Raw genomic sequence first — 19,611 nt, forward strand, 5'->3', positions numbered from 1 at the left:
ATTTTTTTTGCAAAATTTCCTAAAAAAATCGTAAGGGGTAAGCCTTATGAAATTTTCGAGTGGAAAATTTTTTTGAAATTTTTTTCTGATTTTTTATTCTTTTTTTAATTTAAAGCACTATTTAAGTGAAAAGAAACTTATTGCAACAAATTCCCATCAAAATATATCACATTTAAAATTTTTGCTACATTGCTCAAAAATGAGGAAAATTTTACATTTTTTCAAACAGGGTATGGAACTTGGTTCCTCGAATAACTTCTGGCACAGACATCTGAGGGCATGGCTGTCCAAGAAGAAAATGTAGCCATTGGTGCCATCTATCGACCACAGGTTAAAGATTGGCCATCCGTTGGATACCGACCGAGTTATAGGCAAAACTTGGTGCAAAAATGAAGAAAATTTTACATTTTCTCAAACAGGGTTTGGAACTTGGTTCCTCGAATAACTTCTGGCACAGACATCTGAGGGCATGGCCGTGCAAAAAGAAAATGTAGCCATTGGTGTCATCTACCGACCACAGGTTAAAGATTGGCAATCCGTTGGATACGGACCGAGTTATAGACAAAACTTGGTGCAAAAATGACCCTTGGTTAATTTTAATTTTTTTGAATTTTTTGATTTTTTTATTATTTTTCACTCTTTTTTTTATTTAAAGCATTACTTGAGTGAAAAGAAACACATTGCAACCAATTGGCATTAAAATAAATCAATTTAATTTTCTTGCAAAATTTCCCAAAAAAAAAACGTAAGGGGTAAGCCTTATGAAATTTTCGAGTTGAAAAATTTTTGTAAATTTTTTTTCTGACTTTTTATTCTTTTTTTAAGTTAAAGCACTATTTAAGTGAAAAGAAACTTATTGCAACAAATTCCCATTAAAATATATCACATTTATAAAATTTTGCTAAATTTCCCAAAAAAAAGCCAAGTCTATAGCCTTAGGAAATTTGCAAATTTATAGAATTTTTGGGGGAGGTATTTTTGGAGACCTTAACTGAGAATGCTTTGGGCCCCTAAAACTCTGGTTCCGATGACGGTGGGGTGCTTGTTTGGGAGCCCTACAACCGACGCAAGAAAATAAGTAAAGTATTACATTATTGTAAGACATGTATTCAATAGCATAGTGGCCGCTTAGTTGGCGTAGTGGATGTTCCGCCTCTGAGCAGGATAATAAATATTATAAAAGTATCCCGTTTCATGTCCTTCAGACTAGCCCGCTTGTTCGCTTATGCAGGTTTGATAGTTAGGTAGAGCGAGCAGTATATTCATTTGGTTAGTTTGGGTGTTGTACACATGTATTCCGTTTCAACGGTGTATCAATGTGTATCAATCGTTTCGTTTCAACTCACGGCTTTACTCTTTTTGCAACTCGACTCACCATGGCTACATGCTTACACTCATGAGTGAGTACAATGACCGAACCTTAACTTATACGCTTATGCCGGGTTTTTCTCATGACTCCGAAATGAGTCGTTAAACGAGCTGACTCCTAATAACGACTCATTCACTCTCATTCTCATCTCTACTTCATTGAATAGTGACAAGCGGCTGACTGCTAAAATAGAGGAACATAATAGAACAATCCCATTGAACCTCATGATGAGCATTATACTATTGGTTTTCAAAATATTTTAGCATAATGCTAGGGACAAGAGTTTCCACATATGTGAAATTGTAGAGTGTGAATGGGTGTAGTAGAACAGTTGGAAACAATTTATTTCATATTTCGAAATAGAATGGTAACATTTGGTTTTATGATATTGTTTTGGTTTCTAGAATGTAATGCACTGCATCTTCTCATTTAATGCACCTAGAAACAATACAATCATTACATTCTTTTCTCATTCTTCTCTGTTCCAACATTCATTGAACTCAAATTGATATGACTTTATCATGAAATGTTTCGCACAAGCATAAATATAAACAATAGGTTGATACGATAATGCTATGCTCCGAAAGATCACACATTAATCGTTAAAAAAGCAGTACCATTGCAAGAAATTCGTATTTGATCTGCTGTGCTGTTTGCCATACTGCAAAAAAGATGATAAGGAAGAAATCAATTTCGTAAAAAATGACTGGAGCGCGGATCATAGCGAGTATAAAAGCTATGCCTCCAGAGCCCAAAAAGTCAGTGTCGTGACTGTAGTCAAGCAGAAGCTGGACAAGATGAAGCTCATCATCGTGGCGGTAGCGATCTCCCTGGCAGTTCTTGCCAGTGGATCTTACGTTCCAAGCACCAAATACGAACCGAAATACGGTAAGTCTTCCTCTACTATCGCTTCTTGAACATACCTACAACACATTTACACTCGTCCTTCCCCACAGCGGACAAGGACTTCCTGTTCAAGCAAAAGTTCTTCTTCGAAGTGCTGCGCAACATTCATCTGCCACTGAAGTATGACGAGTATCTCCCGTACACCAAGACCTGGGTATCCGATGAGTCTAAGTACAATGTAAGCAACAAAAGCAATCAGCTGCTAGTGTAGGAAGAAAACCCTCATGCTCAATGTTTCTCCTTTATGTCTCCTTACCAGGACTTTGCTCAAGTAGTTGAGTTCTTTGATTGGTTCAAGACTGGTGCCTTCCTAGAGAAGGGCGAGATCTTCACCATCTACAATGAGCTGTACCTGCGCCAGACCTACTCGCTGTTTACCTTCCTGTACAACAGTGCCGACTGGGACACCTACTACAAGAATCTTATCTGGGCTCGTGACAACATCAACGAGGGCATGTTCATCTACGTCATCCATCTGACTGTGATGCACCGCTCCGATCTGCAGGGCATCGTCCTGCCAGCCATCTATGAGATCTACCCGTACTACTTCTTCAACACTGATGTGATCCGCTCTATCAGCTACAAGAAACTGTACGATCCCAAGTTCGGATTCTACGGCAACGGCAAATACAACGTCGTGTACGCCAACTACACTGCTTCCTACCCGGTGGATTACTACAACAACTTCTACACCGAGGAGTACCTGAACTACTACACCGAGGATATTGGTCTGAACTCCTACTACTACTACTTCATGATGGACTATCCCTACTTCCTCGGTGGAGATAAGTTCGGACTGATGAAGGATCGTCGTGGAGAGCTGTACTGGTACATGCACCAGATGCTGCTCGCCCGTTACAACCTGGAGCGTATGTCTAACTACATGGGCACGGTCAAGCCGCTGGTGTGGCGTTTCCCGCTCAAGACCGGATACTTCTCGCTGCTCAGCTACTGGAACGGAGTGCCATTCAAGAGCCGTGACTACAACTACATGATCAGCGACGAGTTCTACTACAAGCTGGACTGGATCAACAGCTGGGAGATGAAGATCCGCAAGATCATTGAGGATGGATACTATTTCATGGAGGATGGATCTCGTATCAACCTGCGTCTGCCGGAATCGATCGGTTTCTTCGGAGACCTGCTCAACTCCAACGTGGATGGTGTCGATGCCAGCTACATAGGATTCATTGAGGTGTTCTCCCGTCTGTTGCTATCTGGAAACGACTACAATGCCTATAAGGTGTGGCCATCCGCACTGATGCAGTTCGAGACCAGTCTGCGTGATCCGGTCTTCTATCAGCTGTACGAGCGCTTCATGGATCTGTACTACTACTTCAAGCGGTTCCTGCCTAGCTACACCTACGACGAACTCAACTTCAACGGTGTCATCATCAAGGATGTCACCTTCGACAAGCTGACGACCTTCTTCGACTTCTTCGATTCGGATGTATCCAACGTGCTGCCGATGCCTTCTACCGACAAGTACTTCGACTTCGCCGTCTTCGCTCGCCAGCGTCGTCTCAACCACAAGCCATTCAGCTACACCATGAACGTCATGTCGGAATACACCGGAAAGGCCATCATTCGTATGTTCCTTGGACCGAAGTTCGATCGCTTCTTCGACCTGCAGTACTACAAGAAGTACTTCTTCGAGCTCGATCAGTACATGGTCGACTTCACCTCTGGCAAGAACACCTTCGTCCGTAACTCGCGCGACTTCTACTGGAGCGTCAAGGACCGCACCATGTACACCGATCTCTACAAGAAGATTATGCTCGGCTTCAATGGACAGGAGAAGTTCGCTCTTGACATGTCCGAGGCGCACTGCGGATTCCCGGATCGTCTAATCTTGCCTAAGGGCTGGACCAGCGGTATGCCGATGCAGTTCTACTTCATCATCACGCCGTACACTACCAAGACTTACGAGGAGGGCTACTTATACGACAAGACCTTCTCGTGTGGCGTTGGATCTGGTATGCGCTTCTACGACAGCCTCCCGTTGGGCTATCCGTTCGATCGCGTCATCAACTTCAACTACTTCTACACCAAGAACATGTATTTCAAGGACGTGTTTATCTACCACAACGACGAGTACAAAATGAATCAGACTTACTAAAAGACAACGCACCGTGTCAGAATGTTACAGATGATCTAATAAAATAGCAACGCTGCAATATTGGAAAACGCTCCAAAAATTATTTGTTCTCAAATAAATATACATAGAAAATTTTAAGCGATCCATGATGAACCGTATCGGATGTTTCCAGTATCTGCCTTCCAAAAGCTGCTTTAGAACGTTTATTGTTTTTAATTCACATTCCTCTTCTGGTGCAAATTTCTACGCGATCATCATTCAATACAATGACTGAGCTTACATTTTACACAACAAATCCAAACGTCAAGAGGAGCCATTCCGATTCTTCCATTGCTCACTGAATCAAACATATTTAGACCGCAAACCAATAGTTTGGTATCACCACACACGCACACAGCTAAATATCGATGCATTACTAATATTTTGTTTAAAGTTTATGCTGTCTATTCTTGTGTCGCTGTACTGCAAGATCTATAATTCCCGTGCACAATATGTACGAGCTTCTAATTTGGTAGCGATCTTTTTTTGTTTTGCAAGCATTTGAACATAACTTTGTACAGATGACTAGGCTTGCTTCTGTTATTCTCTCATTTTGTTTGCATTGCATTTTGCGAGACTTTTTGCATTTTAAAGTAGGTTGTATATTGTAGGTTGTAGATCTGTGTTTAGCATAAATCTTTTCTGAATTACTACTATAACATCAGTTGTGTTTTGTTCTATTTTCGTTTGTTTGCAGAGCGGAAAACGATTTGTTCCGAAAACGAATTAAACGAAGCAATTAATTTCTTGATACAACAAAATGACAAACTTCTTAAGTACTAACAATCAAACTTATCCGAATTAACGTAGTGTAAAGTTGGAGGGAATGTATAAGTGTAGCAAACAACACTTTTTATCCAATACGATAAAACTAGGAGAAAAAAAAGAACAAATCAAAGCAAAATTCAACAAAGACATTAACGACGCATACTGAAGATCGAGTAGAATGTAAACTAACGCTACTATAATTAACGCGACGAAACATACAAATTTAAAGACCAGTTAGTTACAAAAATTTTGTATGATCAGTCCATAATATGTGAAATATGTAAATAAAATAACTAATCACCTTTTCTGCGACGATCATCGTGCATTTTGATCTTGATTCTCAATGTAATAGTAACGTAAAGAAAAAACCTATTAATCTTATAAGAAAACATAGAATACTAAGTTCTATGCTATGTGAATGCTATCGTTGTAGGACATCGTCTTCGCAGGCTGGTGAGTAAAAAAAAAGCTCGTTGATTACTTAAAAATATCATTGGTAGAATTAGGACGGTACATTCAACAGCAAACTGATCATTCAGACATGATTGATTAGCGATTAGTTTTAAGTATGCGACGGGTTTACGGTACAGTGTTTCTAAAGTGAGGGTCCAGCAAAAATGCTACAATAAATTACATCCGTATGAATAAATGAATGAATTGTTTTACACTATAACCATGTCTCTGCTTATTGATGCGTGTTAACAAACGAATAGAACAAACCAAACACAAAACTGTTAACACCTACGTACAGTAATGGACAGCAAAATTGTAATGTGAGGAGTGAAATAAATATTTCCATTAATATTCACTTCCTTCCGCAAGCTCTGTAGAACAAATCGACTTTAGAAATGAACAATGTGAGGCAAAGTAGGTGAATGTAATATGTAAGGCAAAAAAAATCTGGCATAAATTAGAATACAGTAGTAACCAAAACGAGGATCGTCATTATGATCGATTTATCACATTGTTTCTGATTAAGCAAATGATGTTATATATATAGAAAAAAAACTTTTTAATAATAATCGATCGAAATAATAAGCGCATGACATGGAAATTTGTTTGGCTCTAAAGGATGCCACAGATTCTTTTCGTATTTCAAATGTCATTGTTAAATTCTGTCATTATGACGCTTAGTATCTGTTTTCATTTTATACTAACATTTTGTAAACTATAGCCTGGATGCAAAAGCGATTACCGAATAAAACTATGGCTTCATTATGATGAATACGTTCAAAATAGAACACCACACTCGTATGGACAGTGATTAGCAACCGAACATATATCAATTCATACACACAACAATTTGCATAACTTTAGTGAGATATTTACGCGAATGAAAACCGTTCATAATCGATTTTATAACTTATTTTGTCATTAGCATCGCCACTTCACATTCTGGGGTCATCATTTGGGGTATTTTGGGTGAGTTCAAATTATATAAATCCATCTTTTAGCTTTCACAAATGTAACAAACAGATAAGTGATTATTTTCTTCTTCTTTAACACTGACTTAACTCATCCGCGGTGGCGCTAAGTGCAGGCGTTTGGCTAGAGAAGCTTTATCGTGTGGCCCAGCGCACGATAATAAACGGATAGATTCAATCATAATAATGGCTTCTTCAAGGGATTAGCAGTTCATCATAGTCTTTTCTAATAGTTGAACCATTTTACGTACAGCATCTTTTCCCTATCGTGTGTGTTAATCTATGCACGTATGTATAAGCATATCTTGCAACAGATAAATATATCGCGTTACTAACGAAATTATTTAATGGTGCAAAAAAGATGCACCGCCACATATCGCACCAAGTTGAGAACCGCTGCAATTCTCAACATAATTTTCTCTCCCTTGTTTTTCTATGTATATGCATATAAATATGTGACTAGACATTTGTGATGAAGTTAGTAGGTGTTTTAAATATGAAATTTAAATTAGAATTTAAGATCATCGCATATGCGCACTATAGCAGTAAGGTTTAGGAAGTAGTTTTTGCGCCAATACGATCATCGCTGAGAGGATGCGTTTTGTATGCTTACCTTTCCATTTCCAGACCGTGGCCTACCTTTGCATGCGATGAGATATTTTACCAGTGATCGTTCGTTTTGTGTTTACTCTAACATCTGAAGCGCCATCGGATTATCGGAAGCGTCGATCGAAAATGTATTCGAACGCTCCAATTTTGATTCGATGCGTTCAATGATCACCGGTACAGCCGTTTGGTCATCCGTCGGTAGGGAGCAATTATTCTCCATCACGATTCCCTTCATTGAGCTTCTAATGTCTCCCGAAACTCCCTTCGTACGATTTGTCGTTGCTCCAGTAGTGTGACCTCCCTTCGGCGTATTTTTATCCACCTTGCGTTCCTGACCTGCATTAGAAGTACGGTTGCTGCCTGTTCCTTCAGGCAATTTTGCCGTACGTCGCAGATGTAGCGTTGTGTTGAATACCTTCCGGGCACCGGAGATCGGTGTGGTGAGCGAAGCAGACGAGCCAGATTTCGCAATATCACTGCCGGATGACTTATCGCGTGTCAGTAGTAAACTGGGCGAGGAAGCGGCTGATTTATTGCTCGAATTTGTTGAGTTCGACTTTGGTTCATGAGTGCGGCGAGCTAAAATTTCACGGGAGCGCTGTGAAAGGAAGCTACGCTTCACCAGTCCCGATCCACCGTTCGAACCAACGCTTGCCGACGATGCCGTACGATTAATTCCATTCGATCGCAAGCTCACTCCCGACGGAATTGAAGATGATGAATGATTCGTTTTAATACCACCGGTTAACATGCGTGTAGTAGCGGAGCTGGCTGACTTTCCGCTGCTCGGGCGTTTTTCACGATGATGATCTTTATCCTTCACCAGTCCATTCTTAGCGGATGGGTGCTGTTGTTGCTGATCGATAGTATTAATAACTTTCGGCTTAAAGTACTCTTGGTAGATAAGCGATTCATGTGACAGGGTGTTGCTCGTTTTGATCGAGTGTGATTTGATCGACTCTGCCAGCGAGTCGATCGATACATCCATTTCGCCAATGGCCGCACGGGGCGGTTTTGCCGTTGCGTTTGCATTCTTCAATTTTGCCGGTGACGACAAGCTGTCCAGCGACAGATTCGATTCGTGACCGTGATTCTGTTGCTGCAGTTTTGACGTAAGCTTGCGGGTGCCCATCGCCGGACTGGACGTTCTGGTGGAACTACCGCTGGAGGAAATGTTGTTCTGCGCGTGTAAGTTGGCCGCATTTTTTGGTTTCTTTGGTTCGAGATACCGCGGTTTAACGTTGCTTAGCTTGGTGCGCAAATTATTCAACGGTTCGGGTTTGCTCGTAAGTACCGGTTTAAGATTTGCATGATCCTCTGATTGCGATCGTTTGTGGGACACAGGCTGGGTGGCGTTGGATGTTTTGGAAGCCACACCCATGCGTATGCCGTGAGCCGCTTGGCGGCCGTTCGTGAGTGAAGCTGACGACTTCTTTCCTCCGTCCGGGACGTGAGTCTTGGAAGAAGTTTTCGAAATACGTCCATTTTCCAACGTATGGTTAGCTTGCTGATGCTTCAACCGTTCGCGCTCAATGACCGGCACCACCATTGACGCTTCGTTATGGGTTGCGTAATGCTTGGCAAGCTTATGCGAATTCAGCAAAGCAGCATTTAACTCGTTCTGATGTGTGTTGCTCGTTTGTGTTTGCTGCGTTCTATTGTTAGTGTGTTGGTTATGATTCGTCTGTCCATTCTCGAGCGTGCGCTTGGTGTGCGCTTGAATAGCCAATCGCACCTGACGCATATCGTTCGAGCGCGAATGAACTGACGACGAGGAGGACGTTTGCGATGAGTAAGAATACCGCGACCTGGACTTTCGTTCATCGGCCGTTTCCATTAGGCAGGCTAGCTTTTGGATCTTGTTGCGCAGTTCTACATCCATCCGCTGCCAGGAGCTAACACGCATCGCTCGGGCACACTGCCGAATCAAGCATTGCTCCACGGCTGATAGGATAGCGTTCACCATTCCCACAAACTCATCACACCAATCCATTTCTTCTTCCTGCAGATTGTAATCCACTTCTTTGCCCCTGCCACCTTCGCTCGCTTTCGTTTGCTTCTCGTAAATGTTTACAACGTTCGTATTATCACTAGACGACATCGGCGTGGAAGTAGTGGTCGTCATGGTCAGCACCTTTGCCTGCAGCAACTTCTGTAGCCGTGTGGCCCTTGGATAGCTTTTACATGCCTGATCCGGGCTGAGATTGTTCGCGGCAGGCAATAAGATAGGCTCCAGGTGCGGAATGGCCCAGCGATAGTTTTGTCCAAGCGAAAGGAAACTGTCGCTGGCAAGCAATGAAGCAAAGTGGTCCGCAATGTAATCGTACGCTGTGTCCAGTATATCGCGCACTACGTTTTCCACCTCGACGGACCACTTGTACGGGTGTAGTAGCGTCAACAGCTGCTCGCTGTCCAGTATAGTCGTAAGAACACTTTCGGAGTTGAGATGGGCCACGATTTGCTGCTTGCAGCGATGAACAACGTCCAGCGGGAGCTGCGAAAATTGTTTTTGTGACCAGATCTTCACGTAGTGCCGACACACCCACTTCAAACACTTGCGATACAAATCGTCCAGACCGTGGTTCAATGTAACTGGCAGCACTTGTAACACACCGTCCGTACAACCGACGCAGGGCTGGCAATGGGGAAGCAGTATGGAGTATTAAAGCAAATCCGTATCTTGCCTATTCTGGCTACCTTACCTTGTGGAAATTGTGACAGTAATTCGTTTTCAATGCGTACGCTGTTACCTCCTTCAACCCCTCGAGACCAAGAAGATCCGACAGTGCGGCCAGCTCCATCAGACTGATGCCTTCCGGTGGATGGGAGGCACCAGAGTAGATGTGGCACAACGCAAAGTGCACCGCCGCGTACGAGTAGCCGGGCAGTGTGATCACGTTGCCCGCATTCTGCACCCAACTCCCGGCGAGAATTGCCGCAAAGTACTGGCAACGCGATCGCAGTATGCACTTATGGGCACGCATCTTCTTCGTCTCGACCTCGATCGTCACATCGGTGGCAATCTCCTGAAGGAACATCTTCAACAGATCCTCACCTAGGCGGCGCGGCTGACGGCTGGAGATCGATTCATCGATTGATTCTAACGGGGTGAAGATGGAAATATGGCATTATTAACCACAACGCACACGTAAATTACGCTCCACACCGTGTGATGACTCACCAATGCCGGATCGGCTTGACGTGATGCTTGAAGTGCAGGAAAAGTCCGAATGCATCATCTCACTACCATCCTGACCGCTACGACCCGTACCATTCATACCTACGTCCGAGGGAAGACTGCTGCTGAAAGCTATGGAAAGGTTTTCGGAGAACAAAACGTAGGAGAAACATCATTTCTGCAGCCGACCGGTGGTGCCGGTTCACTGACAGCAACCTACCTTTCGACAGGTGCGGAAACAACCTGCTAAGCGAACGGGAATTTTCCACCGAAGAAGAGATGAGGCTCACAAAATTGTTACCAGTCGAGCGAGACAAATTCCACGAGTGTCGCTCCATCGACGTTACACCACCGTTCGAGTGATAGTAGTTCGATGCCTTCTGTTGCTGCTGTCTTACCGCTTGGCTGCTAGCCCCGATTGCCGACCCGATCGTGTTGTACTTTTGACATTCGAACAGCCGCGCTACTCGACTGGAACCGGCGGAATTGGACATGTTGCTTCCACCACCGCTACCACCACTTCCTCCTCCACCACCACTGCTCGAATGAAGCTCAAACTTGGTCGTGATGAACTGACTAGCTGCCGATGGTGGTTTATCCATGTCGGACAGCTTAACAAAGGAAGACGTCGCGGTAGACGCGTGTGATTCGACATTCTCGGAGACGGTTTCGAGCAGCTGCTTCTGTTTCTCGATCGTAGCATGCAGCGTTTCCATCGTGTGTTGTGGTTTGTTCCGTGCCGCAGCCGCCGTATGACGAGGCGAACATTCAACTGTCTCAACGATCGTTTCCATCTGTTTGGTGCTGCTACTGCTGGTGCTACTGGTTGTGGTACTAGCAGACAATTTGATTGGCTCTTCTTTTGGTTCCTGGCTTGCAGTCGCATTCCCACCAACGGTCGGTTGCTGAAGCAGGAGCAGTGCATCTTCCTCTGCCGGATTGTTTTGGAACGTTACGTCGTCCGTGTCGGTTGTGGTTGATGTCGGGGAGGCATCCTCGTTCGAAGATAGTATACCATCCGTTATCGAACCTTGGCTGCTTTTGTCGAACGTTTCGTTAATTTTTGCATCTTTGCGTTTTTTCTTCGCTGACGATACCATCATCCCGTCTGCTGGAACTTCCATTGGTTGTCCTTCGACAACGACACCATCTTTGGGTGATACCTTCGATTCGTTGCTCGAGTGAGCAGAATTGGAAGATATCGAATGATTCGAGTAAGTGCTAAGCTCCGACTTCGAGCAGGTAAAGTCCTCAAACGGTGACACCGAGGAATCAATCGACATGCTGGAGGTTTTCGAGAGTAGTGGAATTTTGTCCAAAATGTTCATAATGCCACGATCGCTTGTTACACTCGTCGATCGCTGATAAGCGCTACTGGTTGCGATCCGCCGTTCGTGAAACCCTCCAACGAGCCCTCCTCCTTCACCGACGGTTGTATTCCACGAGTGGCGTTTCGACTCGTGTCTGGCAGCAATTGCTCCGTTACCTGGTGCGTTACCATTTGGACGACGTACGACCGACGGTTGGGTATCGGCCGAACCGACAAACATGTAGTAAGGCTTACCCGTCTCTTCACCCGTCGGTCCAAGACTGCTTGGCCGGACCGATTCCTTCCCGTTGCCAGTACCCGACAGCACAGACTGGGGCATCGATAGCTTACGTGGCATTGTTGGCTTCGCGCTTGTACCGCTGCTACTACCGCCATTATCTCCGCCAAAGTCAATAAACATCGAAAACATGTTCTTCCGATCCGTCTGTTTGTCTTCGGATTCTCCTCTCGATGATCCCGTCAGTGCCGATGCCGAAGGAGGTGGTGTTTCAATCTTAGAACCCCCCAGCTTGGGGGTGGCACTGCGTGTACTTTCACTACCATCGTCCGATAGATCAATGTAAAACCCGGTCGATTTCTTCATCAGCTCCGTGCGTGCCGTACGCGGTCTGCTATTCACCACCGTAATCGACTTTTCCTCTTCCGGCGTCTTCAGGCTACCCAAATCGACGAAAAACCCGAGACTCCGCTGGCCCGAATGTTCGAGCGAGTTCATCGAAGCCGCTGCAGCCACGGCCGATTTTTCATCGTCGGGACAATTTTTCAAATCAACTACCCACGATTTACCCGAACCACTCTTGCTCAGTTGCCTCGACGTTACCGCACGCTCCTCCGATGGATCGTCAAAGCTGATGCTACCGCCCGACACTATAGGACAAGTGTCTGTGCGACGCCGAACCAATGGACTTTCGCATTGTTTCGGAGTGAAGTCTTCGATCGAGGCACCGCCCGATACGATCGGAGCCGATTCGTCGTGCTTTTGCATCCGCTTGGGAATTCTGATCGGAGTGGAGTGTGATTCTCGATCCACCGAACTGGCCCGGCTTGTATCATTACCAGTATCTTCACTCAGCTCTTGCACCTGCCGGTGCAGCGCTATCTGCTGGGGTATGGATGCGGACGACGTCACATGTACGATCGAGTTGAACGGTGTGTTCGGATAGTGTGATGTCGATTCGACGTCACTTGTGGCCTGCGTGCGACTGTTATAATCGGCAGAGCTGGAATTGTACCCACTGGTGCAGGTTCCTCCACCACGTAAACTGTCCATCTGTCCGCTGGCTCTTTCATCTGTTGCCGCACTACAACCTCCCAGCGAATATCGATGATTATCGCTGATCGTGAGTGAGCTATATTCCCCATAGTTTGGCTCACTGCTCGATGAGTACACGCTTGGCAGCGAAAGATCGCTATAAGTTTCCTCCGGCGCAAACTGCAAACTAGAATCTAGCAGATGTCCCGAATATTGTTGAATTGAGTTTTGAAACAGAAATGTACCCTGCTTTCGTTCTGCTTCCTGGCGCGCAAGCACTTCCTCACGATCGTTATCATTACCGGTCGTTTCGGTTAAATGGTTCGATTCCGCTAGCTTCAGTTTGGTCGCGATGTAATCGTTCGACGGACCGACAGAAAACTGATCCTTAACTTCGATGGGTTTTGCTACCTTTTCCTCTACCTTTGAGCCCGTTCGCAGCTTCTCATCGTCGCACAGAATGGTTGCAAGTTGAACACTGCTTTCACCCGTTGTTCCGCCCGCCTGTGACCAATGATGCTGTTGCGTGGGACACGTGCTTTCCTGGAACGATGGATACACAACCTCATCATCGTCGAACAGTGAAGATGCGTCTATAAAGCACGGTTTGGAAGGACCACCGAAAGATGGCGCTGGTGCTAGCATCGCTTCTTGCTGTGGATCGTTTTCCACACCGACTGGTTCTGGTTCGGTGCCCACCGCACTGCAACCGTCCACGGTGACCGGTTCCCACGAATTAGTCGCAGTGGTCGTATCAGAGGAGAGCGAGTTCGATTTCATGATCACTATTTCCTCGTTGTGGCGCTGTTTCTCTTCCTTGGTGGACGACCGCGCAAGATCGAATCGTTTTCGCTGCAATAATTCACCGCCACTCGTGCCGGCACCGGCCGTACCGTCCGCCGCTTCGCGGTTCAGCAGTTCACATTCCGGCCCACTAGCCTCCTGCACTTCGTACTCGATTTCATTCACCGCCTCATCATCCCCACCGGCACTGCCTCCGGCCGTCAGTTCAGCTACCGTTGCGACCGTCGCATTATTTATGCGCACTATATTGCTCCACATCTCGTCCTCCTCATCTTCACCGTCGTCATCGTCGTCACCGTCCACGCCGTGCCCGTCGCTGGTGCCGGACGCAGGTGACTGTGGGCTGCCACCATCCACCATTTCATAAGTGGATGCCGAATCGCTCGAAATGCGATTAAGTCCCTTTCGCAAATGGTCCTGTTCTGCTTCACGTACACCATTTAGCCGGTATTGTACGCCCTCGGTTGCGGTGTCGGCTGTCGATAGGTCGGCCCCTTCCACCACGTAGCAGCTGATTGAATCGGTTTCCGTGTCATCACCACCCGACGGTGAAGACAATATTCGCTGGGATTCCATCGTACCCTGTTTGCGTGCTGCGGTATGGTGCGCGCACGTTTGCGGGACGTTTGCCGATGTCCCGAATCGAGAGTTCTATATCAGCCGATACAACCTAAATGTACCGTCCGTTTTAGCGCCTTTCCCTCGCACCTACTGCAGCTGCTGCCAAGGACACGATGGTCGTTCGGTTGCATTCGCGTGTGACATGATTGGGCGGGGTGTTGTTGAGTGTTGCTGAATTATCTACAACGGAAAAAAAGGTAAAAACAACATCAGAAAAAGACAAAACACAATTAGCACCGGCTAACTAGATTGCTCTTTGCCGACACAAGGAAGTAATGGTTAGAAGAACATACAGATAGGTACATAGGTACGAAATAGGTAGGAAAAAAAGGGAAAGGAAGTTTGCAAAGCCTGCGGTCACAAATGTATTTCTTTTTAGCGCAATCGATTGACCTAGAAAGCTCGCAATCTTTATTGCGTATTTTTAGCGGATAAAGCTAACAGCGTCTTCCAGCTCTGCTTTGATTATCTATGAAACGCTGGTTTCATATAAACCTGGGCCTCATGTTTATTCGTTTTACACGGTCGACCTACGCCTGTAGCAATACATAGTACACTACCGTGTAAAGAAATCAACATCAAAAATTTTTCGCCCACGTTTTGATGCTTCACGCCAGATAACCACGGATGATAAGCGCACGGCATCGACAACACTCGTCTTGGGAAATGAATTATAATCACGTTTTATTCCGCAATTCAACAACTGGTTTGTTTATTTTGTTTAGAATTAGAATCACACAACACTAGCCAGGCGTACGTACATGCCAAACGCGCAACAGTCAAACAGTGACTAAGATTGTTGGAATTAATTTCCCATTCGTTCACCATTTATTGATCGCACATGTAAGTCCATCACGGTCCACACCTACATACACGACCGAACCGTACACATGCCGCTAATTCTCGCGAGTGGAACGCGCTTTCAATTCACGATCAATTCCCTGGGTCTTTATTAAGCTATTAGAAAAAGATCATCAGCACAAGTGTGCTTGTGGCAGGAGCGGGTTGACGCGCAACCCGCAATAGACGACAGACAACCCCGCACATCGACAATCCGGAGAACAATCCGGACTCACTCTAAACCGCTAGGTTTTTGGGTCACAATTTGCCAATTAGCTAATTACTATCGCAATTAAAGCACTATAATCGTTGCGATCTTTAGAAGGGTCGTCTTCATCGGATACCATACCACCTTGATGATGTTTGCCTTTAAAGGTTGCTTTATGATACTGCCAAAAAACCATTAGAATTACCACCAGAAACAGTCCATAGGAGCACCATAACAATTCTTCCAAAATTCTACCACACTGAACAGCTGAAAACAGACGATAATGAAGAATCACAACGGAACGACACAACAAGACAAGGAATGTACGAAAAGAGAAGATGATCTTCTGCTCCTTCGCATTAACAACAAAACTGTTGATGTCTCAAAACGACTGTTTCAGACTGATGATGGACTGACTGATCAGCTCATCGCCTACGGCTGGAGAGACTCATCGTCGTGTCTCATGTCTTTGTCCATCATTGTTGCCGTCTTCATGATGGGCAGAAGACAAAAAGGTGTGTTTGTCGGTTGCTGCTCCTGAAGAAGAAGAGTAGGGGCATGAGTGTTAAAACATGCGTGTATGTCCAATCACTCACTGGGGCTATTAGACAAGTAGGCATGGCAAACTAGACAGCAACAATTTTTAAAAAGCACTACACCGTACACAGTAAGTCAATCTTTTGTTGCACTTTTTGTTGTTGTTTACCACCTAACCAAATGTTGCAATGCATGTGTGTGAGTAAGTTTGTGTCGCACATGCTTTTATGTATGTCCCAATCTGAACGGTCCAAAAAGTAAGCGGACTACCGTTTCCATTACCATAAATAGATTGGGTGATATATTCCACCAAAAATCATAATGGCACGATGTATGTGGGGTGTGCGGACAACCAAACCAGACACCATTGTTAGACGACTAATAGAGATTAGTACATTCTAGGGCAGATACATCATTGCATATCAATCGACCAGTTGCTGGAATCGCAAAACTCGCTGAAGAGTTCCTATGACTGCGATGCGCGATCGTGATCGTACTTTTCAATATTAAGGCTGGTGGCACAGCTCCATCGCTCCGATTTTTTCGCATGGTCCTGTCAAAATTTTGTATGGGATATGACACATCTCAAAAGCTTCCGATTTTATCGGAAGGTTGAAACAAAAATTTTTGTTTCCATCGGAAGGTACCTTCCGATTTTATTTGTCAAACTGAACTCGCTCGTATAAAACTCTCAAACGATTCTTTTTCTCGAAATGACAATGGCAAATGTTTACATTTATTGTAAATACACCATTAACCATGGCAAACGTGCGTTTGGACGAAGAAAATCCATCAAATCCATAGTGAAATCGTGCGGAAAAATCGGAAGAGCTGTGCCATACCTTGCGATTCGCATATGCGAAAAAATCGGAGCGATGGAGCTGTGCCACCAGCCTAAGCGCGTATTATTAAAAAGGTGTAGTATTAAAGGTGCTATTAGACATTCGCTTGCGACATTCCAAAAGAATTCGACGGTGGAAACTAAAACATGTGACCCTTTTTTCTCTTCTTCAGTCTCGGTATTCAACAGGCTATATTGATAGAAATTTAATTTTGAAATTTGCTTGATATTTCTGGCACAAAATCATGGCTTCCACAAAATCGTTTTGTGGCTTACGATGAAGAGTTAGGTCTTTTTGTTAGACTTCATAACTTAAAATCCAGATTACTGATGTTACAGACGGCCAAAGAAAAACTCAACGGCATGAAATTTTAAGGTAGAATAGCAAGAATGAAGTCTGTACAGCCGTGATCTAACTATTTTGCTACGAATGATTCAAGGTCAACACTGGCAATGGGAATTAAACAGTGTAGATCGTTAAATATCGAAAACATAGGAATAATATATATAGGAGTTTCGTATCCGTCTATTTGCACAAATTTTGCTATTTTTTATTGTATAACAATCGTATGCAAACATTTAAACATTCTGGTAACGTGACGGCATTTAAAAGAAGAACCGCCCGTTCAAGCCCCGGCATCGTTTCCATCATCTCATTCAGATGATTAGTGTAAGACCATGATAATCTACCACAATGACCATCGATTACGATGGCCACCAAAAAAAATGCACACACGCGCACGGCGTGCACACCTGAAATAAACTTTTCGGTATGTTGGCACACCTCCTTCAGGACAGGGCCCATCATCGTGGTAACACCGAACCGATGATGATGATGAGCCGGGGTCACACAAGAAGCAACAAACATTTCAAACACGCACACACACACACATACGCGTGGCCATCATCAACATCATAGTATCGTGGCGGCGGTCCTCTCACACGGCAGCTGACATCATCGCCGGGACGTGACGACTATTTATGGTAAAAAAAAGAGTGCCCACGCTCTATACACGCGAAATGATGGATAGACGATGAAGATGACAGAGTGAAGGGCGAACAGCGAATGGCACCCAAAAAGTGTGAAACGATTTGTGCATTAATGATGGCCATCCGTTACGGAAGAGGAGGCTTGCAAATCGATAACGAATGGGCCACAATCAAATTGTACCACCAATCCTTGCGGTATTTTTTATGGTTACGGTGATCCAATAGAGAGAAAATTAAGATATTTTAATAGTGGTCGAAATGACAAAGGAATGCTTTCATTCCTACCGCGTTACTTGAATTTTTAATTTACTTTTCATTATATTTAAATTGAATCTAAACCGAACAGTAAAACGAACGAACTTCAGCGGTTTCAATACCCTGTTCTTTGTTCCAGCTTAAAAAAAAAATTTATTAATTTTTTTCATTCATTATTACCCTCGAACTTTTTCTATCTCTATTACCCTACATCATAATAGTAAACCTAGTAAGCCTAACGCAGTAGGCGACTGTCGGCACTTTGGCCTTGACTTAAAGACGGCATGTGATTTCCTATTTGCATCAAAGTATGCACTTGTTTCCCCCTCCAAGTTTTCAATGGTGAGTATGATGAGGGAACACAAAATTAATTATTCATCGTTCCTCAACGCTTTTGATGGCCACGCAGATTATCGTACACACACGCTGCTTCCCATTTTCGGTGCTATTAGACTCGAATTTTGATGGCGAGGAACCATATCCAGTTCCTTCGCAAAAACACCTACGGATCGCGAGCGGCCGCCGTGTGTGTGTGGGATGCATTCAAGAGGTGGTGGCGCCTTCTGGTACGACCTCTGGCGTACGTGTTTCTGCTAGTGGTTATGGTGCTTTATGCACGATCGAAATGCATCGATCGGTGGAAAGAAGATTGTAGTTTGCATAAATAATATCGACATCTTGTTTCAAAGCTGTCGTTCTATCATTGCGCACCAAGAACACACAGCCGGAACCGACACAATCGATTCAATAATGTTCGAACTGATGTCGTTCCAGAGCTGGTGATGCAATGTTTTCCCGAAACCGTGTCCTTCGTTCCACTGTCCGTCGGTTACATTCATGCCGTTTCGGAAGTGCGTTGGAAGAAAAAGAGCACGGGTAGGCTGGCAGACGGAAAACTGCACACAGGCGCACACAGCATAATGACACCGACGGATAAAGAGGGCGATCTTCACACCACACACACCGCACATCCGTTCTCCGGATCATTGATTCTTCAACCTGCAGCGGTTGGTTTGTTTTCACAGCCCCGTTACTTTGCTGCTCTACCAACGATACGAACAGGCAGAGATTTGAATTCACTAGGGCCCTTTTTTCCACGGGAAGGAACACCTGCTTCCCCTTGGTGGTGCGTTTGTGCAATCAACATTACCTTGATACACCGCAAATCCGTATGGTTTGTTGCGGGATGCTCGATTTTCATCACCAATGGTGACCAATATTCGGGAGGGTTTTCGTAGACTTTCTGCTTTTGCTTTCGGCACTAGCGCGTATCGTTTATCACCTAATCCGTTAGCACCATGTTCGTCGCAGAAATGCACAATTGCACTACTATTGGATAATGTTTATCACACGCATTCGCACTGCACTTTTGGAGTTTTGATTAAACGCGAAAGAATCCCTTCTTTGGAGCGTTTTCTGCGAATGAGGATGGACACTTTCTTCGAGCGAGTAAAAGTGTGTTCGGAAATTTCTCTTTTCGTCGGAGCCAATCGATATTTGGTGAGAAAATGTTTGACGTTCGATGCTTCTTTGCTACTCCGT

General features: G+C 44.6%; 2 protein-coding genes across 5 annotated transcripts; one reads left to right on the plus strand and one right to left on the minus strand.

Annotated features, from left to right (window-relative positions):
* The first annotated feature begins 2,116 nt into the window (after window positions 1-2,116).
* Window positions 2,117-4,476, plus strand: LOC125767728 (hexamerin-1.1). Its single transcript, XM_049434568.1, has 3 exons — window positions 2,117-2,257; window positions 2,326-2,453; window positions 2,535-4,476. Exons 1-3 carry the CDS (start codon window positions 2,167-2,169, stop codon window positions 4,392-4,394), a joined length of 2,079 nt encoding a protein of 692 aa, XP_049290525.1. The 5' UTR covers window positions 2,117-2,166; the 3' UTR covers window positions 4,395-4,476.
* An 86-nt stretch (window positions 4,477-4,562) lies between these two features.
* On the minus strand, window positions 4,563-19,603 carry LOC125767722 (uncharacterized). Of its 4 annotated transcripts, none has more exons than XM_049434554.1 (5): window positions 19,220-19,603; window positions 10,612-14,578; window positions 10,395-10,523; window positions 9,916-10,313; window positions 4,563-9,848 (listed from the first exon to the last, which is right to left on the minus strand). In XM_049434554.1, the coding sequence occupies exons 2-5, from the start codon at window positions 14,351-14,353 to the stop codon at window positions 7,290-7,292; spliced, it is 6,828 nt and encodes a 2,275-aa protein (XP_049290511.1). In that variant the 5' UTR covers window positions 14,354-14,578; window positions 19,220-19,603; the 3' UTR covers window positions 4,563-7,289. The 4 variants fall into 4 exon arrangements, with proteins under 4 accessions (XP_049290511.1, XP_049290514.1, XP_049290513.1 ...); XM_049434557.1 differs by lacking the exon at window positions 19,220-19,603 and adding an exon at window positions 15,080-16,437; XM_049434556.1 differs by lacking the exon at window positions 19,220-19,603 and adding an exon at window positions 14,959-16,437.
* Window positions 19,604-19,611: the final 8 nt, after the last annotated feature.

Source organism: Anopheles funestus, chromosome 3RL (genome assembly GCF_943734845.2).
Source record: "Anopheles funestus chromosome 3RL, idAnoFuneDA-416_04, whole genome shotgun sequence".
Taxonomy (NCBI): domain Eukaryota; kingdom Metazoa; phylum Arthropoda; class Insecta; order Diptera; family Culicidae; genus Anopheles; species Anopheles funestus.